Raw genomic sequence first — 27764 nt, forward strand, 5'->3', positions numbered from 1 at the left:
CACGTAGCCTATCACGGGGGCGTTTTTTTTTTAAAAAAAAACTTTGGAGTTCGCGGCCGGGCGAGTCGGGAAGCCTCCTCCCCGGCCTGAATTTCGGCCGGGTGAGGCGAGAAGCCTCCCCCCCCGGCCTGAATTTCGGCCGGGCGAGGCGGGAAGCCTCCCCCCCCAGCCTGAACTTCACGGGGGGAGCAGTGAAGCACCTCCCCCCCACTGCGAACAAGCTTTGACGACAGGTAAGTGACTTTCGTCCACCCCTACTGATGCAATGAATATGAACTTGAGCACGCTCCGGGAGAGTTCGCAGGACAGGAAGGCCTGGCGTGATATGGTCCATGGGGTCACGAAGAGTCGGACATGACTGAACGACTGAACAACAACAACAATCTCTTAAACAGGATGCCACCTGCTTCTCTTCTCTTTCCCATTTTCTGTTCATTCATTTGTGTCAGAATCTGCTGTGTGCATTGTTTAACAGGTATTCGTCCTTTTCCCAATTTGCTTATCTGAAACATATTGCTCATTTTATCAGTTCAGCTGGGAAATGTCTTCTTCCCCATAGCAGCCTCCTGAATCAGTGGAATTTCCATTTCAAAGTAATAGCGCAGCAGCACAATCGCTTCTGTGAGAATGCTTTATGAGAGAGATAAATTTAAGAAAAAATGGGGAAGACCAAATCACATTTGATGCGGGATAAATATTTGCAAAGTCGCCTATCATAGGTTGGTACAGGAGTCTTGCAAGATACAAAGTCTTCTCGGGCAAGTATCTATCACACTGTAAAACAGTGACATTGCAGTTCAGTGAGTGATACATCTATCTTCTTATCCTAGGGCAGCTTTTACCAGTGACATTCTGCTTTGGGGTATGTCTATATGAACTCTGAGCCCTGGTAAAAACCATTCACTATTCCTACCCACCCGCTCTTAAACACTTTGCCCAACGCAGAGAACTGCAAGAATACACATAGATTATTTCATATTTCCTCTTGTGCTCCATGGGTCTGCTGGAGTTGTAACCCAGCAGACCCATGTCCTGCAAAACACCAACTTCCTGAATGTAATAAACTTGGCTTCATTTTACCAGGGAAATGCCAATCAATGTGCTATAGGGTGAGGAAGTGTGACTTATGAGTTATGATAGAATCATTTCTTTTTCTTTTCTTTTCTTTTTTTCCTTTCGTGGCTAAGCATAGCACACAGGTAGGAAGCAATACGCTCCCTCCAGAGCAAGGGGTTGGGTGGCTTCAAGTTCTGTTGGCTGGATGACTTCAGATCCTTTCCTTTCTCCTTTTGAATGCTTAATTCAATCCAGCTCTCAGAATTCTTCTGGTAGTGGAAAATTTCACCCTGCCCTCACTGTGATGTTTATAACCATTTGGATAAAAATGGCTTAAATCTTAGAGGTGTCCCTGGACAAGACACCAGAAATATATCAGAAGGATACATGCAGGGATTGGGGGATTTGATGAATGTAAAACTATTTAAAGCATTTGCTGTTTTCTTCTGGATTTACATTGAAATCACAGAAAGTGCAATAAAGTGTAGGTTGATGACAGATGTGGAGCAGTTGCAGAGGTAGAAGGACTTGAATATTGTATATTTTCTGAGCTGCACTTCAATGCCACCCCCCCCCCCCCGTCCCAGACTCAAGAACCATTTCAATATATCTGCTAGTGGGAAGGCGAACCAGAAAGAGCAATGAATACTGAAACATTGCTGCAAAGCCATACTTCAACATGCCTGTCCAAAAACACTGTCTTTGGAGAGCCCTGGTTGAAAAAATAATAATAAAAAAAATCACTGAAATTGGAAGCTAGAAATGATAGTAATAGAAGAAGAGGTGGGTGAACCTGTAAGCTTTGCTCCTTTCTCCTGTATTCAGGGATTTCCTCCCTCCTGCTTTCTCCCTAACCCTTGCTTTGCTTAAGGTACAACCTGCTGAAGACTTCTGGAGAACTCTAAAGCTTTCTTACTAACATAGTGATAGGATTACATGACTGTAGGGATGTCAGAGAAGTCCACACAAATTTTAAATGGGATTGAATGCTGACAAATCCGGTCTGCGGAATCCTTGGAATGGAGCGGCCCGGTCGACCCGGAACAGAGCTCATGTACACCCCTTTTTTTTTTGTCCACGAAACAGCGGATTTTTTGAAAATAATCACAAAAAGAAATCCGTTAATCGGAAATGGAGGCAGAAGGACGCAAACAGCTCTACCCTTTTGACGAGGCATTTTCCCTGTGACCTGAGGCTTTCTTTGGCTGGGGCTGAGTCTTGAACTCCACAGAAATCCTCCATCTTTTCTGTTTATTGTCTGTGGAGGTGAGGTGAGGTGAGGTCAGGACAGGTCCGGTGAGGTGAGGTGACTGGAAGTTACATTGGGAATTGCCGCGAAGGGCTTGACACTTTTAATGAAAATAAATATTCATTCTCACTATGACCCGAGGCTTACGGAGACTGATGGCAGGTGCACTGAAAGAATTTTTTGGTTGTACTTATGGAATTATTTTCGTAAGTTTGGGGAGCTGAAAAAAAGGGGGAATCCAGGGCATGCGGATGGCGGAACGGGGCGGCCCTCGGCTCTGCGGAATCCTTGCAGAGTGGAGCTGCTCTGCGAAGATTCCGAGGGGGAGGAACAGATCACCCCCCCACACTGCAGATTCCCCACTGGAACGGACAGTAGGGAATCCATACATTCTTACATGACTGTGTAGTTGGAAACAAGTCTTCCACAGTTCTGCCAACTGTGTCTCTCTCCTCTTAGACATATCAGCAACCTCGTCTTGTAGTCTGTTCTATTGGAAGGCTTCCACTTACTATAGTTAAGTTGAATTTCACATCATTTGTTTGTCATTCTATCACATTCTAGTTTGTAAAGAGGACTTCAGTCACAGATTAAACCTAGGTCACATGGCAATGAACATTATAGCTGTGCTCAGATCGTATAGTTTCACTACCAACTTTCCATGACACAGCAGGTGCTGGTCTGAAATAATTAAAGAAGAAATTTGATAAGGTGAACTGAGAAGTATGAACATTGGCATGAGATTTGTAAAGAGATGTGAAGATAACTTAGTGTGAATATCGACAATTAAAGACGAAACTGACCTATATGCTCTTAAAACACCTTGTGCAACACACATCATAGTGGGAATATAGATAGATGCTTTAATGTTTTCTCTTGATTAGTTGCTCCCTGCTGTTCAGTTCAGGTCTGAGAACAATGATGTAGCATTTAGGGGAAAAGATTCACCCCAGTAAGCCAACACAGGAAAACAAAATGGAGAAGGTCTCCACAGCCACCATGTCTTTTCCTCTGGTGCTCAAGGAAGTTGGAACAAAGGAGACCCACACACTGAAAACACCAGCATGCTGAATGTAATAAATTTGGCTTCATTAACTGTCAGGTAACGTGCATGTTTGGAATGCTACGATAAAGCTGAAGGTGGCCAGAAGCCCATGTATCCTAAGACACAATAAAACATGGGGCCTGACCCTTCATTACATTCCATAATAATGGCTTCAGTCACAGAATGCATGTCTAAATCAGGGAAGGGGGGTGAGGTTACTAACCACAGAGTACAAAGAGTTGCTTGAATAAGGGAGCATGGGAAGATAATGGAATGGGCCATTGTGTTCCCCATCCATTTCTTCAATAATAACTGTGTTATTGAACTGGACCTGTGATGTGATAGCTATGTCACAGGGGTCTGTAGGTGGAGGTGGATGGGGGGGGATCATGCTTCAGATGAGCCATAATCCCCAGACTCCCAGCTTTCATTTTTTGTTTTGTTTTAAAAGACACTTTGTAGTGTCTTTTAAATCCTCACTGAGTGGAGCCATTCCATGACGATTCCAGGGGGCGGGAGGAGGAACAGATTGCCTCCCTCCCCTGCAGATTCCCCACCAGAACGGGTGGGGAATCTGTACATCCCTAATCATGTGAGAGCCATATGCAGTAGGGATTTCCACCACCTTTTGCCAATGCCTGAAATCCGAGCTGAATCAGGTCCCTTCAGACCATTTCCGGTGCCACCTGAGGCAAAGTGGGATTCCCTATGAAGTGACCAGTAGGGATGCCACCAGAGTGCGTGGGTGTGTGTGGAATCTGATGGACTCCCCCTCATCCACCCTTCTGGATCCCACTTGCCAAACTGCAGGGCACTCCCGGACCCACTTGGCAAGCGTCCGGCGGCTCAGCAAGTGCCGGGCAGCTGCCCCATCCTCCTAGCAAGCCACCATTGTGCATCAGCACCTGGGATGTCACATAAATGGGCACTTTATGGCCACCAATTGTGCCACATACCCTACACAGAAGTGTCCAAGCTGCCATTGTTGCACAGAATGGCAGCTCACTAACAGGATGGCCGAACCCACAGTTAGGGATGTTGTCGGCACCCGAGTGAGCACAGGAGGCCGGAGGAATCCTCTTGCCAGCCCCACGCCCCACGCGCCGAACTCCAGGGCACTGGCGGGCCAACCAACAGGTGCTGTGGATCTCGGCAGGTAGTTGTGAACAGAAGGGACTGGGCTACCAGAGAGGAGGAAGAGGAGGTGGTGCCCCATCCACTAGCTGTGTCTTGCTCGCTGACCTCCCGGACAATCCCCATACTCACCCGGGACCCTTTCAGCGAGCAACAGCCATTTTGCCACCTTGTTTTTGTGTTGTTTTTACTATGAAGAAAAGGAGCTAAAAGACACTGGGCATATGTAAAAGTGTGCATTTTATAAGCTCCTTTTTTTCGTTAAAAAGGTCAGCAAACTGGCGGGCAGTCACCGGATGAGCCTGGAGTTTGTGTAGGTGAGCTCCTGGGGGCTGGAGTGCAGGTCTGGGGGGGGGGGCAAGCGGGGTGGGGCTTAAGCAGGCTCCTGGAGAAGCCAGGTATGGATGGGTTCACACTTCCCTACCCATAGCTTTGTCAGACGCTTACTGAGCTGTGACGATGCAGCAGCTTGGCGAGCACCCAAGAAAGCTGGGAGCAGGGGAGTCTGTCCATCCCTGTTGACCAGAACTGAAGCTGCTGCACTCAGATGAAGCTTCATGCCGATTCAGGCTTTGGAGATGCAGACATTCTTCTCCAAGTGCCTTTTCCGGCATACGTCTAAAACACTGATGGGGAAGGAGGGATGCAATAATGCAGCAGAGCGAGTGATGCCTCCATCTTCTAGTCCTAGGAAAGGTTTCACCAGGGGCATTCCAATAGCTTCATGTGAAGGATGTGCCCCTTGTGAGTTACAATAAAATCATCTCTGCTCTTCCTCTCATTTGCCATATGTAGTGAGCATGTGGGGAGTAACATGGGAGTGGGGTGACTTCGACTTGTGGGTTGTTGGTTTGCTTGTTTCCTCCGCCACCCAGATTGAGAGTCATTTCCTTTCTCCTTTTGAATTCTTAACTCAATTCAGATTACACATAGATTCTTTTACACTGAAAAATCTTCCTCTGCCCCCACTGTGGTTTTTATAACCATTTGTATAAAAACGGCAGACATTATAGAGGTGACCCTAGATGATACAACTCAAATATATCAGAAGGATAGGTGCAGGGGCCAGAGGGAATTGATGAATTAAAAACTTTTTAAGGCTTTTATTTTTCTCTACTTAATTGACACTGAAGTCACAGAAAGTTCAGTAAGATACAGGTTAATGACAGATGTGGAGCACACAATGGCAGAGGTAGAAGGACTGAATATTGTGCATTTTTCAAGCAAGCACTTCAGTGTCACAACCTCCCATGTCCCAGACTCAACAAGAACTATTTAACATACCTACTATTGGGAAGAAGGTCAAGAAAGCACACTCAAAACTGAAACATTGCTGCAAAATCTCACTTCCACATCCTTGTCCCTAAACACTCCCCAAACACAAAACTGAGAAGGGAAAGACAGATCCTTTAATATTTTCTCGTGGTTAGTTGGTCCCTGCTGTTCAGTTCAGGCCTTAATACCATAATGTAGCATTTAGGGAAAAAGATACATCCCAGTAAGCCAGCACTGGAAAACAAAATGGAGAAGATTTCCACAGCCACCATGTCTTTTCCCCTGGTGCTCAAGTATGTTGGCACAAAGGAGACCCACACACTGCAAAACACCAACATGCTGAATGTAATAAACTTGGCTTCATTAAAACTGTCCGGTAACTTGCGGGCTTGGAAGGCCACAATGAAGCTGATAATGGCCAAGAAGCCCATGTAGCCCAAGACACAGTAAAACATGGTGACGGAACCTTCGTTACATTGCACAATGATTTCTTCAGTGACAGGGTACATATCTAAATCGGGGAATGGTGGAGAGGTTGCCAGCCACAGAGTACAAAGACATGCTTGAATTAAGGAGCATGGGAGGACAATGTAATGGGCCAGTCTTTTCCCCACCCATTTCTTTAGCCTAGATCCAGGCTTGGTGACTCTAAAAGCAAGAGAAACTATAGCGGTTTTTGACAAAATGCAAGAAACAGCCACTGAGAAGATAATGCCAAAAGTCAGTTGTCGGAGAAGGCAAGTCACTTTCCCCGGTTGGCCGAGGAAGAGCAAAGAGGAGAGGAAGCAGAGCATGAGGGAGATGAGGAAAATGCATGTGAGGTCCCAGTTGTTGGCTTTGACTATTGGGGTATCTTTGTGCTTAATAAAAGTTCCAAGCACCAGGGCTGTGATCAGTGAAAATGAAACAGCCACTGAGGCTAAAGTGATCCCTAAAGGTTCCTCATAAGTCAGAAAGGTTAGAACTCTGGGAATGCAACCATCTCTATCATTGCTTGGATACTGATCCTCAGGGCAGTTGAAACAATCTGTCATGTCTGAAAAGAAAGAAAAAGAGAAAGGAGTCCCATTTCAGTGTCAATTTATCTGAAAGAATAAACACTGTTTGATGAGAAAGTTGGAGTCCTACATTACCTACCAGTCTGGTTGGAAATCTTCCCTTCTGGGCATGGATCACAATCATAGCAGCAAAACTTTTCCCCTTCCTTCATTTTCTTCTGCTTACCAGTGTGGCAGTATTCATTACAGACAGAAACAGGGATCACCTATCCATATGTAGAAAGTATATTTAGGATCATATATATGCATACATTTAATAGTCCATTTGAAGATCTGATGCAGTATTATTTCCTATTAAAAAACACATATTGCAAGCTAATGGCGGGTGTGTGTGTGTGTGTGTGTGTGTGTGTATTACCCAGATCCCAGACTTGACCTAGGTTAACTATGAATCATGGTTCTTGGACATGATTTCATTATTCATATATCAAAAAATATAATATGATTCTGAATGGATATAGGGAGAGTTCAGCATAACATCTAGTTTTTGATAGTACTGACTTCCTTCAAGAGATGATGACCCTGCATAAGGTCAGGTAGAACATTGGATATTTGGCACCCTCATTACCCATTTGGAAAAGAGATTTTCGGCATAGTGTACCCTGAATCCATACCTGGTTAAAATGTCTGTGCCATGAAATCATATCCTCATTAATGATGAATTCCTTTCCTTCAGGATCATTGGGATCTACCCTTCCAATTTTCACTCTCTGGAAGGAGTTATTAGCAAAAGTCACCATGTTCATGATGTCAAATCCACCTCCCATTACCCTGTTATCATTGAAGGACACCGTTTCTTTTGCTGAATTGTTAAATGAAATGCAGTGAAGAAATGTGTGGAGCTTGTTGAAAGAGAAAAAGACAGAGAGATGTTATAAGGTGTTGGAGATGGCAGACTTAAATTTTCACGCTTCCATTATATGAGAGAATGTTTAACCAGCAAATCTCCGTCAGCGTTAAACACCTTTCACCAGTTTTTGAGGAGGAAAACATGCATTTCTCCTCACCTTCCGCTAGTCTTGTCATTGAAATAAGACATGGTGACGGAGACATTACCTGCCAAGGCTGCAGAGACTGAAGATCAATGATTCTACCTCTCACCCTTGCCCTGTGGCTGGCTTTAGACAAGGACCTGGCATGCAAAGCATGAGCTAAAACATAGACAGCATTATAGATTGCGTAGCTCTGGCCAGTTGTGTGCATTTCAAAAAGACCTGCAGGGAGACTCTCTAGCCTCTCGTCTCCAGTACATCTTTCATCAACATTCACTGAGGATATGGTATCTGTTAAATAACAGTCAAATGCTTGCTCCCAGAAATCTTTGAAAAAACCATTTCCCTGCATCCAGTAAGTTTTTATAGTCTGAAGAAATTCCTTGAACCCTGAAAGATCTTTTGAGTGAATTGCTAAGGAAATGGCACCTTGGAATAGCTGAAAATCCCAATTTCTCTCAAGCCCCGTTGATACAAAATCAGTCTGGCTTGTCATAATCCACATCTTTGCATATGATGTGCTTTCTCTTTTTTCAGGGTCTCGTAGAAATATAGTTGTTCTCAGCCATGTAACACTCAAAAAGTCTCCATACAGGATAAATGTGCTGGCCTTATCATCTGTGAAAGCTATATACATTTTCAAAAATAAATCATGCATTTCATTCCACTCATCCAAACGGGCATGTTGTGTGATTCTCCTTGTGAAGGCTGAGCATATTCCATTCTGGGAAAGCAAGGGCTCCAGCGTTTTCAAGAAATGTTCTCCATTATCATCATCCATCACCAGGAGTCCCACCCAAGTCCATTGAAAATACTGAAGTAACCGGATTATTCCCATATACTGATGGGCTTCATTTGGGACCATGCGGTAAAAGGAAGAGACCTGAGTTGTTTCACTCTCTTCTGAGGCAAAGGAGCCATAAGTGAACTAAAAGAAAAAGCACAATGTACAGATAAGTTAGGAGGAGTCTCTTCATACATTTTCCTGGTAATACAAGATATATTTCTGAAGTTGTAACATAGGTTAGAGTTTGTCATGAGCTTCTTTTGTTTCTCTTTCTCATATTATGCGATTATAATGCAATTTCCCATATTATTTATTCTTTCATCCATATCTCCCCCTTCTCTGAAACACAAAATCCCTCACTCAGTTAAATAGGCATCCCCACACCGCTATTCACTTTCTCCTACCTGTGGAATCTTGTAGAGGCTTAAGATGTCTGCCATAGAGAAGGATATATCAGAGCCCTGTCCCCCAACAATGCCTATGGTTGTTTTCTGGGCTTCACAGTTGTAATTGGGGACAAATCTATATGTTTTAAAGAGCAGGTCCAATGTGGTCCGATAGGTCATCATCAGATCATAGTAGCTGTCATAGATGTGGAACCCGAGGGTGACATTGGGCAAGATCCTGGGATCCTCATTGATTTCTTTTATGGCAAACACAAGGGCAAGGATATGCTGGTAGAAATTGGTCACAACACTGCCAATAGAGATAGTACATTATTTTAGGTAAATAAATGTAAGTCATCATGCTACAATCCTAGTCATTTCTCTCTTAGTGGTTTAGATGGAAGAATATCCATTTATTTGTTGGAGACGATTCTGATCTAATAAACACCTTGTCCCGACATTTAATTTATGATGCATGAATGTCAGGATTTGTTCTCTGCATAGTATCTTCGACACATTCTGTTATGTCTTGAGTTGAGGGGATAGTCAAATTCCTTCTGACCTTAGGGTATTTTATATACACACATCTCCTGTCCTCTGTGTTGCTGGTCTTTTGTGGATCACTACTTGGAAAGCTATGCTTTCCTTGCCATGTGAAAGCCGAGGGATTATATATATATATATATATATATATATATATATGATCTGTCTGTGTATTATATTTGCTCAGATAGTTTGCTGTCACAATGCTGTTGTTGTTCTATTGTTTTATCATATATTATATGACAGTATTTACCATACTCTTGTACACTGCCAGATATGTAGAAGGATGAAGGGTGACATAAGTGTGTGTGTGTGTGTGTGTGTGTTGTTGTTGTTGTTGCTGTTTGTTTGTTTTTCTGAACATATACATATGATAAAAGCCATTTCCTTCAATTCCCACACCTCAGCATTTAGAAATACACGATCACTTAGGTGACCACTGAATACACTGAATGAATTTCAATCTAGCCCAGTAAAGCTCATAGCACTATATATTCCATATATTATTCAGGTCAGAGAAATCTGCACTGAATTCAAATGTGTTTGGAGTTCTATAAGTCTGGCCAGCAGATTCTGCAGCAGAATGACTTTTTCTGAGTCATGAGAATTCAGTGGACATGTGGACATAAAAAAAAAAAAAACCCTTTGGGAGGATGTGTATAAAAACACAATTGTGTAATGTGCATTAGTGCTAATACACAATTGTGTGCATTGGACAAAATGCACATACATTCCCTACAAAAAGTCAGATTCCATCAATGAGCAGACGATGGAATGAAAGATGTCTGAGAATCCATGAAACACAGACATAACAGATCTAACCAAATCTGTATGTCCCTAGTGGCAGAAGAGACAGTCAGTGTAAGGTACTGGTTTGAGTGTCGGACTGGGAGTTGAGAGATCTGGGTTCTAGTTCCCACTTGGCCATGAAGCTCAGTGGTTGACTTTGGGCCAGTCATTGATTCTCATCCTAACCTACCTCATCCTGTTGCATTGAGGATAAAATGGAAGTGGAGGGGGATCATGTAAGCCACCTTGGGTTCCTTGAAGGAAAAAGAGTGGGATGTAAATGCAATAAAAAAGCTAAAGAATAAGACTATGTGTTAGTTTTGCTAACGCAGCTAGAGAGAATGTGGAAATCTGCCTCTCGGTTCCCTGATCTTTGCTTATTCCTCCCCTAAACTTTCAGTTCTGAACTTCCTAGCAGACTCAACTTATGCCCCAGGCTTATGACTGTGGCATATTTAGCAACATGTGATTTGGCAAAGATTAAACTCTGATGCATAAACTATCACCATTTTCTGTTACTCTTGAAAAAACGTTTTTGCGTTGCTTTTATCTGCAGATTCCACCCATTTCTGCATGGTTTTTGAAATCTGATGTTGACTTTTGAAGGAGTTCCCCCCCGCCGCCACCCTCCTGTCATTATTTGACAGAGAAGAAAACTACAACAACAGTATTTGTGGCTTTAATTTTTGTGAACCACCCAGAGCTTGTGAACTCAATTGGGTGCTATAGAAATAAATAAATAAATAAATAAATAAATAAATAAATAAGTATTTATTTACTGTAACCTGAGAAAAATGCAGGAAACTCAAAAAGGGAATTGAGATGGAGGAGTGTCCTTGGATTTGACCAATACCCTGTCAATTTTCTTGGAGCATCCATTTTCTCACATAGATCACTTTTGTGGCCTGATGCTCAGAAGATGCAGAGGAGGAAAAACAAACTAACAAACAAACACCTTACTGTGGAACTCCAAACAGCTTCTGTGAAGGGTCGTCCTTGAATGTTAGTTCATAGAAAAGATAACTGATATGAGAAGCAACCCCACCAAAGATGACTTCGCCTGGCTGATGCCACTCATGAGGAACAGGGACCAGACTATCCACAAGACACCTTTTACTATCTACTTTGAACATACTGGGAGGCAGTAGAAGCGGGATCACCACTAGCCGGAACATCTTCATGTCAAAGCTCCACTTTATCCATGCTCCGCTGTATCGATAAACAGGAACTCCCTGTTCAGCTACAGTGGGGGTGAGGGGTGCCTGACTCTGTTAATACACGTCTTCAAGAAAAATTCCTTAGCCTTAGTTTTTGTTTTTGTAGCATTACAAATTTCCAGAATACTAGCTTAGGTTGTCAACACTCACATTTCCTGAACATACCAAATTAAAAAAAAAAAAGAAGGGAGTGGGGCTGTCAGAGAGGAGTTCTGGCTTCCTCCTGCCCCTACTCCCAGATCTCAGTGGCACATGGGTTGCATTTATTACCACTTGCAAGCTTGCTTGTTGACTGTTTTCCAGGGCCTGCTCAAAAGCCCTCATTTGCCAGGTTAATCAATTGTAATGATTTGTATAATTATGAGAACGAAATGATCACTTCAGGCCTTTGCACCTCAGTGGTACTTTGGGAAACAAATACGTCTATAGAGAAGTAGTGACAACCAAGAAAAGTGTGTAATTGTCCCAGTAATTTGAACATTAATACCTTGGGTGTGGTTTTTTTAATGTATACTTTTTGTTCACTTTTTATCACTCACTCCCCCTCCTGTGCTCTTCCCAATCTCTTTCCTCTCTAAAAACATCTACTCTCCTTCAGAATTACCTGATGAAAAACTATGCTCAGACTCTTCTCAGGGACAAAAAGGGCTGTGCTTCTGGCATCCTGAACATGGGGAGTGGTGAAAACTCTGCTCCCCCACATTCACATCTTGTTCTATTTGCAAACAGGTAGTTCTGTCCTTCTGTGGCCCATTTGATTATGAAACTAATTGGAATCCAGTACATTCCTCCCCCTGCAGCCTAGTAGAGTACCTCTGAAAACACTGGAGTGCTGAAAGCTTTCTCGCTTCAAAATTAAACATCCATGTGGTAAAATTTCTGGAGCTTGCTGCCATAGGCTTTGAATGGACAGGAAAATTATCTTTATTATTAAAATTATCTTAATAATCTTTGAACGACTGGTCAGAACTTCACCAGAGAAATTGCCTTCCTCCAGGAGCCTGAATAAAATGCACCAGTATCCTCAGCCCCATGGCATAAATATATCATCTGTCATCCAAATATAGGAATAAAAAGTGTAAATGTGTCAATTTCTTGCTCTAACTTACAGTACTCAGGGCAGATTTTTCCAGAGCAGTTTGCAGTTTGGCACAATCCCCCAGCAGATCATGGATGCCAATTGTCATTTTATTAGATCAACATGTGTCATTTTTATAAGCTAGAGCACTTCAGGGCTTATACTGATGGAACCTTTGTCTGTTGTGTGATTTGCCTTAACTCAAGGGGGAATTCCCCTTCATGGATCACTGCCTTGTTGTGGCGAAGGGGCTTGCGTAACTCAGTGAAGCCATAAGCTATGCCGTGCAGGGCCACCCAAGATGGACAGGTCATGGCAGAGAGTTCTGACAAAATGTGGTCCACTGGAGAAGGAAATGGCAACACACTCCAGTATCCTTGCCAAGAAAACCCCATGGAACTTGTCACAAGGCTAAAAGATATGACGCCAGAAGATGAGCCCCTCAGGTCGGAAGGTGTCCAATATACTACTGGGGAAGAGCAGAGGGTATTTCCAAGTAGCGCCAGAAAGAGTGAAGCGGCTAGGCCAAAGCCGAAAGGACAGTCAGCTGTGGATGTGTCTGGTGGTGAAAAGAAAATCCGATGCTGTAAAGAACAATATTGTTTAGGAACCTGGAATGTCAGATCAATGAATCAAGGTAAGCTGGAGGTGGTCAAACATGAGATGGCAAGATTGAACATCGACATCTTGGGAATCAGCGAACTCAAATGGACAGGCATGGGCAAATTTAATTCAGGTGACCATCATATCTACTATTGTGGGCAAGAATCCCTTAGAAGAAATGGAGTAGCACTCATAGTCAACAAAAGGGTGGGAAAAGCAGTACTGGGGTACAATCTTAAAAATGATAGAATGATCTCAGTACGAATCCAAGGCAAACCATTCAACATCACAGTAATTCAAGTCTATGCCCCAACCACTGAGGCCGAAGAAGCTGAGGTTGGTCGGTTCTATGAAGACCTACAACACCTTCTAGAACTAACACCAAAAAAAGATGTCCTCTTCATCATAGGGGACTGGAATGCTAAAGTAGGAAGTCAAGAAATCACCGGGATAACAGGCAGCCATGGCCTTGGTGTACAAAATGAAGCAGGACAAAAGCTAATAGAGTTTTGCCAAGAGAACACGCTGATCATAGTAAACACTCTTTTCCAACAGCACAAGAGATGACTCTACACATGGACATCACCAGATGGTCAATATCGAAATCAGATTGATTATGTCCTTTGCAGCCAAAGATGGAGAAGCTCCATACAGTCAGTCAAAACAAGACCTGGAGCTGACTGTGGCTCAGATCATGAGCTTCTTCTTGCAAAATTTCGGCTTAAATTGAAGAACGTAGGGAAAACCACTAAACCATTCAGGTATGACCGAAATCATATCCCTGATGAATATACAGTGGAGGTGAGGAATAGATTTCAGGGATTAGACCTGATAGACAGAGTGCCTGAGGAACTATGGACGGAGGTCCGTAACATTGTTCAGGAGGCAGCAACGAAATCCATCCCAAAGAAAAAGAAATGCAAGAAAGCCAAGTGGCTGTCTGATGAGGCTTTACAAGTAGCTGAGGAAAGAAGGGAAGCAAAAAGCAAGGGAGAAAGGGGAAGAGATATCCAACTGAATGCAGAGTTCCAGAGAATAGCAAGGAGAGACAAGAAGGCCTTCTTAAATGAACAATGCAAGGAAATCGAGGAAAACAACAGAATGGGAAAGACTAGAGATCTCTTCAAGAAAATTGGAGATCTCAAGGGAATGTTTTGTGCAAAGACGGGCATGATAAAGGACAAAGAAGGCAGGGACCTCACAGAAGCAGATGAGATTAAGAAGAGGTGGAAAGAATACACAGAAGAACTATACAGGAAAGATCTTAATGTCCTTGATAGCCATGATAGTAATGTCCTTGATAGCCATGATAGTGCGGTCACTGAACTTGAGCCGGACATCCTCGAGAGTGAAGTCAAGTGGGCCTTAGGAAGCATTAGTAACAACAAAGCTAGCGGAGATGACAGTATTCCAGCTGAGCTATTTAAAATCCTAAAAGATGATGCTGTTAAAGTGCTGCATTCAATATGCCAACAAATTTGGAACACTCAGCAATGGCCACAAGACTGGAAAAGGTCAGTTTACATTCCAGTTCCAAAGAAGGGCAACGCCAAAGAGTGTTCAAACTACCGCACAATTGCGCTCATTTCACATGCCAGCAAGGTGATGCTCAAAATCCTACAAGCTAGGCTTCAGCAGTATGCGAACCGAGAACTACCGGAAGTACAAGCTGGGTTTAGAAGAGGCAAAGGAACTAGAGATCAAATCGCTAACATTCGCTGCATCATGGAGAAAGCAAGAGAATTCCAGAAAAATGTCTATTTCTGCTTCATTGACTACGCTAAAGCCTTTGATTGTGTGGATCACAACAAACTGTGGCAAATTCTGAAAGTGATGGGAGTACCAGACCACCTTACCTGTCTCCTGAGAAACCTGTACGAGGGTCAAGAAGCAACAGTAAGAACCGGACATGGAACAACCGCGTGGTTCAAAATTGGGAAAGGAGTACGACAAGGCTGCATATTGTCACCCTGCTTATTTAACTTATATGCAGAGTACATCATGAGAAATGCCGGGTTGGATGAATCAGAGGTCGGAATTAAGATTGCTGGGAGAATTATCAACAACCTCCGATATGCAGATGATACCACCCTAATGGCAGAAAGTGAAGAGGATCTCAAGAGCCTCTTGTTGAGGGTGAAAGAGGAGAGTGCAAAAGCTGGTTTGAAACTCAACATTAAAAAAACGAAGATCATGGCATCTGGCCCCATCACCTCCTGGCATATAGAAGGGGAAGAAATGGAAGCAGTGACAGATTTTACTTTCTTGGCCTCCAAGATCACCGCAGACGGTGACTGTAGCCATGAAATTAAAAGATGCTTGCTCCTTGGGAGGAAAGCTATGGCCAACCTAGACAGCATAGTAAGAAGCAGAGACATCACCTTGCCAACAAACGTCCGTCTAATCAAAGCTATGGTTTTCCCAGTAGTAATGTATGGCTGTGAGAGCTGGACTATAAGGAAGGCTGAGCGCCGAAGAATTGATGCTTTCGAACTGTGGTGCTGGAGAAGACTCTTATGAGTCCCCTGGACTGCAAGGAGGTCAAATCAGTCCATCCTAAAGGAAATCAACCCTGAGTGCTCATTGGAAGGACAGATACTGAAGCTGAAGCTCCAATATTTTGGCCACCTAATGCGAAGAGAAAACTCTCTGGAAAAGACCCTGATGCTGGGAAAGACTGAAGGCAAAAGGAGAAGGGGACGGCAGAGGATGAGATGGCTAGATAGCATCACCGATGCAATGAATATGAACCTGAGCACGCTCCGGGAGAGTGCTCAGGACAGGAAGGCCTGGCGTGCTATGGTCCATGGGGTCACGAAGAGTCGGACATGACTGAACGACTGAACAACAACAAAGGGGGATTTACATAGAGCCTATACACTCACACACAAAAATCTGCCAACTAAGATTTCATTTCATGAACCTGATAAAGTGGGATATAATAACAATCATCATCATAATAATACTCTCATACCATCATAAATAAACGTATTCGCCTATTCGTATTCGACAGACTAATATGGCTACCATTCTGCAAGAGGGATTGGGAACAAATTAATTCTGTTTGCATTTTAATGTGAACATATCTAAGTATATACTTTTGAATCAGTAAGCAAACTCGCTTCGTGTTTGTTTTTTTGTTTGTTTTTTTCTAGTTGGCACTTGTTAAGAATTTTGTGAAGGAGTTCTCCACTTAAGAAATTATATAGAAATGCATATATTAGGAGGAATAACTTTAAAAATGCAGTGTGTTAGGACAATAGCTTGAAATAAATGTGTATATTGGGCATGAAAAGCATATCTGATGTGAAATATTGTAGTAATCACATATATTTGGTGCAATGAACACAAAAATACTTATGTGTTTTCATGGACATTTCTTATTAAAATATTCTCAAAGGAGAATGTCTCAAATTCAAGACTGGAAAAATTCCCTTAAAATTCAGGATTAAGCAATCTTAAGATTGGAAAAATGAGCGTCTGAGAGAGTAAGAAATATATAGGCACACCAATCCATATTTTAGAAACAACCGAACACTAAGTAACATTACCCAATATGGCCTTTGTTGACTTATTTTTTTTTACATAGTGCACAACCTAAATTTAATTACCATTATATCTACTTCTCATCACCTTTGCTATTGTAAAGTCTAGTGCTGTGCCAAAAATTTCTTCCTCTTTTTTGACCATTTCCATTCAATTTGATCATAGAAGAGAAATTGTTTTCAAAACAAAAATCAATGGTGAAGAAATTTCTGTCATAGCAGCCACCATTTGCATCCTTGCAGTAAGCCATGATAGGCTATGTAAATACTTGCGTACCCTATCATGGCAAAGAGTAGGGGCACAAATGGCGGCTGCTATGCCATTTGCGTCCTTGCAGTAAGCTGTGATAGGCTGCGTATGTATTTATGTAGCCAATCATGGCAAAAGGCAGCCACACAAATGGCATAGTGGCCGCCATTTGCATGGCAGCCTTTTGCCATGATAGGCTACGTAAATACTTACGCAGCCTAGCACGACTTACTGCAAGGACGCAAATGGCGGCTGCTATGACGGCCGCCATTTGCAGCGGCAGCAAACTCTGCGGAGCCAGCCAGGGAGGATTCTGGGGGGAGGGACAGAATGCCTCCCCCTCACCATGGATTGACCGGCATGGAGCCAGGGTGGGATTTCGTACATCCCTAGTTCTACGACAAAATAAAGCATGGTAACTGAACCTTCATTGCATTGCAATGTTTTTTTCAGTTACAGAGTACATATTTAAATTGGGGAATGAAGGAGAGGTTGCCAACCACACTGAGCAAATACTTGCTTGAACAGGGGAGCATGGAAGGACACTGAAATGGGCCAGATTTTTTCCCATCCACATCTCAACATAGAACCAAGCTTTATGGCTCTGAATGTGAGAGAAACAATTGTGGTTTTTGCCCAGACACAAGAAACAGCCACTGAGAAGATTAAACCAAAAATTGGCTGTTGAAGAAGGCAAGTCATTTTCCCAGGTTGGCCAAGGAATAGCAAAGAAGAGAGGAAGCAGAGCAGGAGGGAGATGAGCAGAGTGTAGGTGAGGTCCTGGTTATTGGCTTTGACTATGTGCATATCTCTGTGCTTAAGAAAAATGCCTAGCTCCGAGGCTGTGAACAGGGAAAAAGAAACAGCAACTGAGACTAAACTGATCCCTAAAAGTTCACCATAAGACAGGAAGTTTCAAACTTTGGGAATGCAACCATGTTTATTCTTGTTTGGATATACTGATCTTCTGAGTATGTGAAACAGTTTTATCTGAAAAATAGAGAAGACTGTCCCATTTCAGTTCCTGTTCATTTGGAAGAATACATCAACATTGTATGATGGCCAAATTGGAGAACTGGAGAGTTCTGGACGTGGCCGGGCTCCTGCGGATGCAAATAGCGGCCACCATAGCAGCCACCATTTGTATCCTGCTAGGCTGCCGTGATAGGCTACATAAGTATTTATGTAGCCTATCATGGCAAAGAGCACAAATGCAAACAGCATCTGCTATGACCTTTGTGCCGCTGCTCTTTTCATGGTAGGCCACGTAAGTGTTTACAAAGCCTATAACGGTAAAGGCAGCCACGCAAGTGGTGTAGTGGCTGCCATTTGCATGGCTGCCTTTACCGTGATAGGCTACATAAATACTTATGTAGCCTATCATGGAAAGAGCAGCGGCGCAAATGGCCATTTCAGCAGCCGGCCGAAAGACCACCCACTGCTGCCGCCGCCGCCTCCTCCGTCCCAGGTAAGTGTCATTCCGAGGGGATTCCACAGGGTGGCAGGCCGTTCCGCCATGGGTTTCAGGGGGCCGAAACTGAAAGGCTCACTGAAAGAACCCTCCACCATCCCTACTGGGAACACCCCATTTCAGCCTCCCCACACTTCTCTTGCGAGCATGTAGCATGGTGCTATTCTGTGCTGCCTCAGAGGAAGCGTGGAAGTGGGGTGATATCGATTCTCTGGGAACTGACCTCGGAACGCGGGCTCCGATGTCTATTCCCAGAAAACCAGATATCCTATGGCCATCTAGGTGCTCACTAATGGCTATAGGATTGCTCCCTCTGCTTTGTAAATAAATAATAAATAATCATAATCATAATCATAATAGATTAGTGTTTGCTACTGTGTACATTCCCAGCGAGGTGCTTCCAGACTCTCTTTTTCCACTACTCTCTCAGAGACCAGTACTGTACACAGTATTCCAAGGCAGTATGATTTTGGCAGTTTTATTTTCAATTTCTTTATTCCATAGAAATTGCCTTTTTTTCACAGGAGCCCCATGATCTCTTTCTTGGTCAGTCACCACTGGCTCAGATCCCATCATCATGTATAAGCAGTTGGGCTTTTTTGCCCAATAGGCCATCACTTAATGCTTGCTTACAAAGAACTACATCTGCTCTTTGGATGCCCATTCTCCCAATCTGGAGAGATTCTTTTGGAGCTCTTTGAAATCTCTTTTTGTTTTAACCACCCTAAATAATGTGGTGTCATCAACAAACTGACCACCTCACTGCTCCAGATCAGTTATGAACAATTTGAAAAGCATTGGCGCCAATACAGATCCCTGGAGGACTCCGCTTTATCCATGGAAGTATAAAATCCACATAAGTGTAAAATGGATTGGTATATAAGGTCATATGGGTGCCCGGTGGAAAAACAACTTGAGGACTGTGTTTTGTTTTGTTTTTTAAGGTTTTATTAAAATACTTTTCTACATATACTGACACCCAAACATGAAAGTCCATGACAAATGATGCAATAAACTCACCTTTTACATTAATACATTTGTTTTCTAACATACCACTAACCCACTCATGAATCTAACACTAACATTTGTGACTTTTACTATATTAAGATTAAAGAATCCACTTAAATCAAGTGCAGATCAGAGAATCTACCATTTTTCATAGGACTGTTTGACAATCCACATCACAACACATCATCAAATGTTGCTGCTTAAGTCATATTTTCTTGCTATATCAATAACTGGAGGTGAGGGTGTATCATTTGTTAACACCACATTTAGGTAGGAATCCAGCTTCTGATGGAGTTGGATTAAATAATCTGTGTGGTGCAATTCAATGTTTTGAAAAATGGGATTTGTTCCTTCCTGTTAAACAACACACACACATACACACACACACACACACACCTTCCCCCCTCCATCCTCCTCCTCACCCCCTCTCTGATCTTTCTCAATTTGATACATTTTAGAGACAGACGTGTCCGGGGTTCAGAATGGCTCCCAATATCTGACGTGCACCAAGGTGCTTTGGAGTGACCTGCTTTACTTCGGATCACCTCGGTGCTATTCTGACTCACTCTGGAGCTCAATGAATCACACACCCCCAAGCACCCCAATTCACTTCACGATTCAGGATGTGGACCAAAGCAGCGCACAGCCCTAGTTGTACTATTTTGATACTTGTATTGCTGTATTATTATATCGTTTTATGTATTTTTTGTACTATTTGGGTGACTTTGTTGTTTTGTTATTGTGGTTAATGTTGTTATTTGGTTCCATGATTGTAAACTACCCTGATAGAAAATCAAAGCAAAGCAAAGCAAATCAATAAATAAAGCACCAATAAACCCAGCCATCAATAAAACCAGCATGGTGGTGGTGAAGGTAAGTCACACAAAAAGGCCACAAAGTTATAAGGCTCAACATTCTGTTCCATAAGAAACTCACACCTGTGGTTGACTAATTTGACATTTGGCGCCCATGGGGAAGTCTACTGACATGCCAGGTTTCAAACTGATGTGAGAAGAATGATCTCAGGTACAGCATGTTAAATGATGCTAAGAATGGACACATTTACCCTTTTTAATCCAGTTTTTGCTCAGACGTATCACATCTTTCTGTCAGATTGCTGCAAAAACTAATGATGAAAACTTTATCCAGGCCTCTTGATGAAAGTAATCCTTTCTTGGTTTGGTGGTGTTCTGAGCAGTAGTTCAAAGGTTAAGGTGTTTCTGCCCCATTAAATCCAATGGCAGCAGCAACTGCTGGCAATGTGCATTGTGCATTCTCAGTTTCATTCTGAAACTAAAATGCTGTCTGTACTCCAGTGTCTTTGGAGGGATTGTATCTTGCAGAGGGCATCTGGTGGATACAGTGTGCAGTGCAGATTCTTTTAGCTGGGGAAAATGAATTCCCAGGGTAAATAAGGGGGTTTAACCCTATTCTTCCTGCAAACGTCACCCTCCATCTGAAGGGGGTATGGAGAATAATGAGGTTTGTGGAGCTAGCATGCTTTCCCCACAAGCCTTCTCTTCATGCGTAGAATTTAGATTTGTTGAGAGATGTGAAGATACTTTTAAGTGAATACTTAGAATTGAATGTGATATTAATCAGCCTGTTAAAATCCTTGGACAACATGCATAACAATAAATTAGACATGCTAGGGTTGACCGACTCTTTAATGCTGATGGAGGGTTAATTTCTCCCTGCTATTCAATTCAGGCCTAAATATAACAATGTAGCATTTAGGGAAAAATATGCAACCCAGTAAGCCAGCACTGGAGAACAAGATGGAAAAGATTTCCACAGCAACCATGTCTCTTCCTCTTGTGCTAAAGTAAGTTGAAACAAAGCAAACCCAAACAGTGCAAAACACCAGCATGCTGAATGTAATGAACTTGGCTTCATTGAAACTGTCAGGTAATTTGCGAGCTTGGAAGGCCACAGTGAAGCTGATAAAGGCCAAGAAGCCCATGTAGCCCAAGACACAGTAAAACATGTTGCTGGACCCTTCATTACATTGCACAATTATTTCATCAGTTACAGAGTGCATATCTAAATCAGCGAATGGTGGAGAGCTTGTCAGCCACAGAGTAAAAATACTTGCTTGAACAAGGGAGCATGGGAATGTAATGCAGTAAGCCAGTCTTTTCCCCACCCATTTGATTAGTCGAGATCCAGGCTTGTTGGCTCTGAATGCAAGAGAAACTATGGTGTTTTTTTCCAGAACGCAAGAAATTGACACTGAGAAGATGATGCCAAAAGTTGGTTGTCGGAGAAGGCAAGTCTCTTTCCGAGGTTGGCCGAGGAAGAGCAAAGAGGAGAGGAAGCAGAGCAGGAGGGAGATGAGGAGAATGTAGGTGAGGTCCCAGTTGTTAGCTCTGACTATGGGAGTATCTTTGTCTTTAATAAATGTTCCTCGTACCATGGCTGTGACCAGGGAGAATGAAATGGCAACTGAGGCTAAACTGGTCCCTAACGTTTCTTCATAAGACAGAAAATTTATAGTTTTGGTTGTGCAACAGTTTCTATTCTTGTTTGGATACTGGTCTTGTGGGCATTTGAAACAGTCTTTCAGATCTGAAAAATGCAAAGAGGTCTCATTTCAGTGCCAATTCACCAGAAACAAGAAACATTTTCTGTTGGGAAAGCTGGATTACTACTTTACCTACCAGTCTGGTTGGAAATCTTCCCTTCTGGGCATGGATCACAATCATAGCAGCAAAATATTTCCCCTTCCTTCATTTTCTTCTGATTACCAGGGTGGCAGCAGTCATTACAGACAGAAACAGGAATCACCTTGCCATACACAGGAAATGCGTTTATGGTGGAAGATATGAATTAAAGGATGCACAATAGTGTTTCCTTCTCTTAAGTCCATGAGCAGAAAACAACAACAACATTGTAGCATGTAAAATGGTTATAGGGTGTTCTCCCAACCTTCATAAAATCAGAAGAGTTTTACTAATCTTTCTGAAATTTACAGGTACAAGAAATAACTGTTGATTTTAAATACCCTGACATTTAAGCTGATTTACAAAATATTGCTAGAGAACAAGCAGTTTTAAAACAAATGAGAAAAAACCCTCCCTCTTTCAAAATTGAAACTTAGAAAGGGATGGCAACCAAATTTTAGTCAACTTTTTTTGAAAAAGTGAAAGTGAAAGTGGTCTCTTATAAAAAAAAAAGGAAGAAAAAAAGAGATGATTTCCTGTTCTTTGTTGGGGTAGGAGGAAATACTTTTAAAAAAAAGTTCTGTGTGTGTGTGTGTGTGTGTGTATATATATATATATATATATATATATATATATACACACATCTATATATATCTATATCTCCAGCAAAGGAGATTGTTACTTTGTCATTGTGCTGGAGCTTGAGCATCTTAATGATGGCATGAGCTAAACCGTGAAGGGACACCCAAGATGGGAAGGTCATGGCAGAGAGGTCAGACTAAATACGATCCCTGGGGAAGGTATTTATTTATTTATTTATTTATTGCATTTATACCCCGCCTTTCTCCCTCTCGCAAGGAACTCAAGGCGGCTCCCTCTCGCAAGGAACTCAAGGTAACACCAACCCACCCCAGTATTCTTGCCATGAAAACTTAATGGATCAGTAAAACCAGAGATAGGTCGGTATACCATCGGAAGATGGGACTCCCAGGTTGGAAGATGGTCAAAATGCTACTGGGGAGGAACAGAGGATAAGTTCAACTAGCCCCAGATGTGATGGCACAGCTAGGTCAAAGCTGAAGGGACGGCTAGCAGCCGATAGTGCTGGTGGTGAACGATGAAAACTATGTTCTAAAGATCAACACACCATAGGAACCTGGAATATAAGATCTATGAGCCAGAGCAAATTGGACGTGGTTACTGGGGAGATGTCAAGATTAAGCATAGACATTTTTGGGTGTCAGTGACTGAAGTGGACTGGAATGGGCCACTTCACATCAGATGACCACCAGATCTACTACTGTGGACAAGAGGACCACAGAAGAACTGGAGTAGCCTTCATAATTAATAATAAAGTGGCTAAAGCAGTGCTTGGATACAATCTAAAAAATGATAGAATGATCCCAATTTGAATTCAGGGTAAGCCATTTAACATCACTGTGGTCCAAATATATGTCCCAACCACAGACGCTGAAGAAGCAGAAGTAGATCAGTTCTATGGGGATCTGCAGTACCTACTGGATAATACGCCAGACAGACATGTTATTTTCATTACAGGAGACTGGAATGCTATGGTGGGTAGTCAAACAACACCTGGAATTACAGGCAAGCATGGTCTGGGAGAACAAAATGAAGTGGGACATAGGCTGATAGAATTTTGCCAAGACAACTCACTGTGCATACCAAACACTAGGGGTGAACGAAAGTCACTTACCTTTTCTCGCAGCTTTTTCGCGGTGGGGGGGAGCGCTTCGCTGCTCCCCCCGCTAAGTTCAGGCCGGGGGGGGAGGCTTCCCGCCTCGTCCGGCCGAAATTCAGGCCGGGGGGGGAGGCTTCCCGCCTCGCCCGGCCGAAATTCAGGCCGGGGAGGAGGCTTCCCGCCTCGCCCGGCCGCGAACACGAAAGTAAAAAAACAAAAACAAAAACGTCCCCTGATAGGCTACGTGACGATTCACGTAGCCTATCACGGCTAGATCTGGAAAGTCAGCCGTGATAGGCTATGTGAATCGTCACGTAGCCTATCATGGGTGACTTTAAAAAAAAAAAAGCGCGTACGCGAATGGCGGCCCCCATAGGGAGCCGCCATTCGCATTCCTTATTTAGTTGCTGTAGTCTACGTCAATGTTTACGTAGACTACGGCGAAAATAAGGGCAACGCAAATAGCGTTGCCCTTATTTTCGCCGTAGTCTATGTAAACATTGACGTAGACTACAGCGACCAAATAAGGAAGGGGAATGGCGGCTCCCTATGGGGGCCGCCATTATCCGTACACACTTTTTTTTTTTTTTTTAAAGTCACCCGTGATAGGCTACATGACGATTCACGTAGCCTATCACGGCTGACTTTGCAAATCTTGCCGTGATAGGCTACGTGAATCGTCACGTAGCCTATCAGGGGACTTTTTTTTTTTTTCTTTCTTTGCAATGGCGGGGGCGGCAGCCGGTCGAAAGACCGGCTGCCGCTCCCGCCCTGCTCGAACACCGGACGAACCGTCAGCCGGACCCGCCGCCGGGAGGGACATTCAGGGAAGGTAAGTCCCGTCCCGGGGGGGGGGCGGGGGGCCGGGGGGCGGAGGATTTCTCCCCGAAACTTGTTCGGGGGGCCGAACACGTTGGCGCTCGGCCCCCCGAAGTTTCGGGGAGAAATTCTCCGCCATCCCTACCAAACACTCTCTTCCAACAACCTAAGAGACGACTTTATACATGGACTTGACCAGATGGTTGACACCGAAATCAGACTGACAACATCCTTTGTAGCCAAAGGTGGCAGACATCTATACAGTTGGTAAAAACAAGACCTAGAGCTGACTGTAGGTCAGATCACAAACTTCTTATTGCACAATTTAGAATCAGACTAAAGAGAATAAGGAAGACCCACAGAGCAGTTCGATATGAGCTCACAAATATTCCTCATGAATATGCAGTGGAGGTGAAGAATAGATTTAAGGGACTAGATTTAGTAGATAGGGCCCCAGAAGAACTATGGACAGAAGTTTGCAACATTGTTCAGGAGGCGGCAACAAAAAACGTCCCAAAGAAAAAGAAAACCAAGAAGGCAAGATGGCTGTCTACTGAGACACTGGAAGTAGCCCAAGAAGGAAGGAAAGCAAAAAGCAACAGTGAAAGGGGGAGATATACCCAATTAAATGCAAAATTCCAGAGGTTAGCCAGGAGAGATAAGGAATTATTTTTGAACAAGCAATGTGCGGAAGTGGAAGAAGATAATAGAATAGGAAGGACAAGAGACCCCTTCCATAAAATTCAAAACACTGGAGGTAAATCCCAGCCAAAAATGGGTATGATCAAAAACATAGATGGGACGGACCTAACAGAAGCAGAAGAGATCAAGAGAAGGCGGCAAGAATATACGGAAGATCTGTATAGGAAGGATAATAATATAGGGGATAGATTTGATTAGGGGTGTACGAAACCCCGCTTACCTGGCTCTGCCGGGCTCCGCAGGTGGGGGGAGGTGCTCCATCCCTCCCCCCGGAATCCTTGCTGGGGGAGGTGCTCCGTGCCTCCCCCAGAATCCTGGCTGTCCAGCTCCACTCCGCAGTCAAGCTGCGAAGCCGCCAGCCAGCTCTGGCCGCCTCCGGCCGCCCGGAGCCTGACATCCAGCCACTGGCCAGCCCTGCAGGGATACAACTGGGAGCTGTCGTAGCTGCCGTCATTTGCGTCCCTGTAGTGAGCCATGATAGGCTATGTAAATATTTATGTAGCCTGTCACGGCAGGGGGAAAACCCTGATCTGTGGCTGCAAATTGCATCGATCGTAGGGGATGCCATTTGCGTCCCTGCTCTTTGCTATGATAGGCTACGTAAATATTTACATAGCCTATCGCAGCTAAAGCAGGGATACAAATGGTATCCACTACGATCGATGCAATTTGCAGCCACAGACCAGAGCAGCGGAAGGCAGCGGACAGACCAGGCCGGCTGGCAGCAGGTAGGTTTCATCAAAGGTGGATTTCAGGTGTGTGGCAGGGGGGTAGTCTCCCTGACTCATTGGACTCAGTGGTGGATTTCTCCACCATCCCTAGGTTAACCTAATGCAGCCATTTATGGCTGCATTTAAGTTTATCTAACAGCTTTTTGGCCACAAATGCCATCCACTATGCCATTTGCGTCCCAGTTTGCTACACAAATTATATTTACATAGATATTTGCGTAGCCTACCACATGAAAAAACAGGGGTGCAAATGGCATAGTGAATGCCATTTGTGGCTGTAAAGCTGTTAGAGTAACCTAAATGCAGCCTTAAGTGGCTGCATTTAGTTTAACCTAACAACTTTATGGCTGCAAATGGTGTAGTGGATGCGTTTGCAGCCGGAGTTAGCCCAGTGATACAGCATGGCAATGGTGGCTGGCCGTATCACCAGCAATGTGAAGCCAGCCCAGATGTATTCTGGGGGGAGGGATGGATCGCCTCCCCGCAAGGGCGGATTTCCATCCGGACCAGCAGGTAGGGAATCCGTCCAACCCTAGGCAATGAAACCAAGGCCTACAACAACAAGAAGAGAAGCATAGTAGTTGAGGGAGGCTCCTTGCTGTGTGGCATTGAAACCCAAGTATTTCACAAAGACCCATAGACTCGTCAGGTATGCTGGAGGATGGTATCGAGTCATGACTGATGGTTGCCTAGTACACTCAAAATGCCCACTGACATATATTCCTTTCTTCTCATTAATGTGGGAACAAATGATATCACCAAGCGGAACTATTAAGAAATCACATTCGCTTTTGAAGCTTTGGGAAGGAAACTTAAGAACTATGGGGCCCAGATACTTTTCTCATCCATCCTTCCAGTAGTTAGAAGAGGGATAGAAAGGGAAAATACACCAGGTGAATGACTGTCTACAGAGGTGGTGCTGATGTGAGAGATTTGGATTGTGGGACCATGGGCTATTTTAGGGATGTACGAGAGTGACTTACCTGTTCGCGGATTATGTTGATGGTGGGGGGGAGGCGTTCCATCCCTCCCCCTGGAATCCTCGCCAGGGGGGGAGGCGCTCCTTTCCTTCCCCCCCCCCGGAATCCTCTGCGGCCGGCTGTGCTCCGCGGCAGCTCTGCGAAGCAGCCAGCCAGGCCCGGCCAGGTGAGAGCCGTCTGCAGCCGGATTTCCAGCCGCAGAGAGCTCTGGGTAAAAAACCCCACAAAAAACTGCGTACGCAAATGGCTATGGCTGCCGCCATTTGCGTTCCTTATTTTTCCCCTCTTAATCTACGTAGATTAATCTAAATATTTGCGTAGGCTAAAACGGGGAATCAAAAAGGGACGCAATTAGTACCCGCTACGCTAACTGCGTTCCCCTTGATTTTCGCTGTCATAGTCTACATAAATATTTACATACATCAAGAGGGCAAAAATAAGGAATGCAAATGGTGGTAGCCATAGCCGCCGCCATTTGCGTATGTGTGGTTTTTTTTTTTTAACGCACCCAGCCATGATAGGCTATGTAAAGATTTACGTAGCCTATTAGGTTGTGTGTTTTTTTTTTTAGAAAACCTAGTAACGATAGGCTACGTGAATCTTTATGTAGCCTATCATGTCTTTCTTTTTCTTTTCTTTTTTACCAGAGTGGAAATGGCGGCGGCTGCGGGCGGGTGGAAGACC

At 43.7% G+C, this 27764-nt stretch overlaps 1 protein-coding gene across 1 annotated transcript; it reads right to left on the minus strand.

Annotated features, from left to right (window-relative positions):
• Nucleotides 1–5893: 5893 nt before the first annotated feature.
• LOC146342898 (vomeronasal type-2 receptor 26-like) lies at nt 5894–11495 on the minus strand. The gene is made up of 6 exons (XM_084808064.1): nt 11275–11495; nt 9001–9292; nt 8606–8737; nt 7432–7659; nt 6897–7023; nt 5894–6795 (listed from the first exon to the last, which is right to left on the minus strand). Exons 1-6 carry the CDS (start codon nt 11493–11495, stop codon nt 5894–5896), a joined length of 1902 nt encoding a protein of 633 aa, XP_084664190.1.
• Nucleotides 11496–27764: the final 16269 nt, after the last annotated feature.

The sequence above is a fragment of the Heloderma suspectum genome, chromosome 6 (assembly GCF_057233095.1).
Source record: "Heloderma suspectum isolate Gila_16-S chromosome 6, 16-S_ref, whole genome shotgun sequence".
NCBI classification, from domain to species: Eukaryota; Metazoa; Chordata; class Lepidosauria; order Squamata; family Helodermatidae; genus Heloderma; species Heloderma suspectum.

Bases quoted from the DNA above. Each gene is read 5' to 3' on its own strand.
- LOC146342898 (XM_084808064.1), bottom strand. From the start codon at position 11,495: ATGAAGATGTTCCGGCTAGTGGTGATCCCGCTTCTACTGCCTCCCAGT. The intron at 9,293-11,274 runs GTAAGGTGTTTG...CTCTATTGGCAG, and splicing joins AAGCTGTTTGGAGTTCCACA to TGTTGTGACCAATTTCTACC. The intron at 8,738-9,000 runs GTAGGAGAAAGT...TTTTTCTTTTAG, and splicing joins GCCTCTACAAGATTCCACAG to TTCACTTATGGCTCCTTTGC.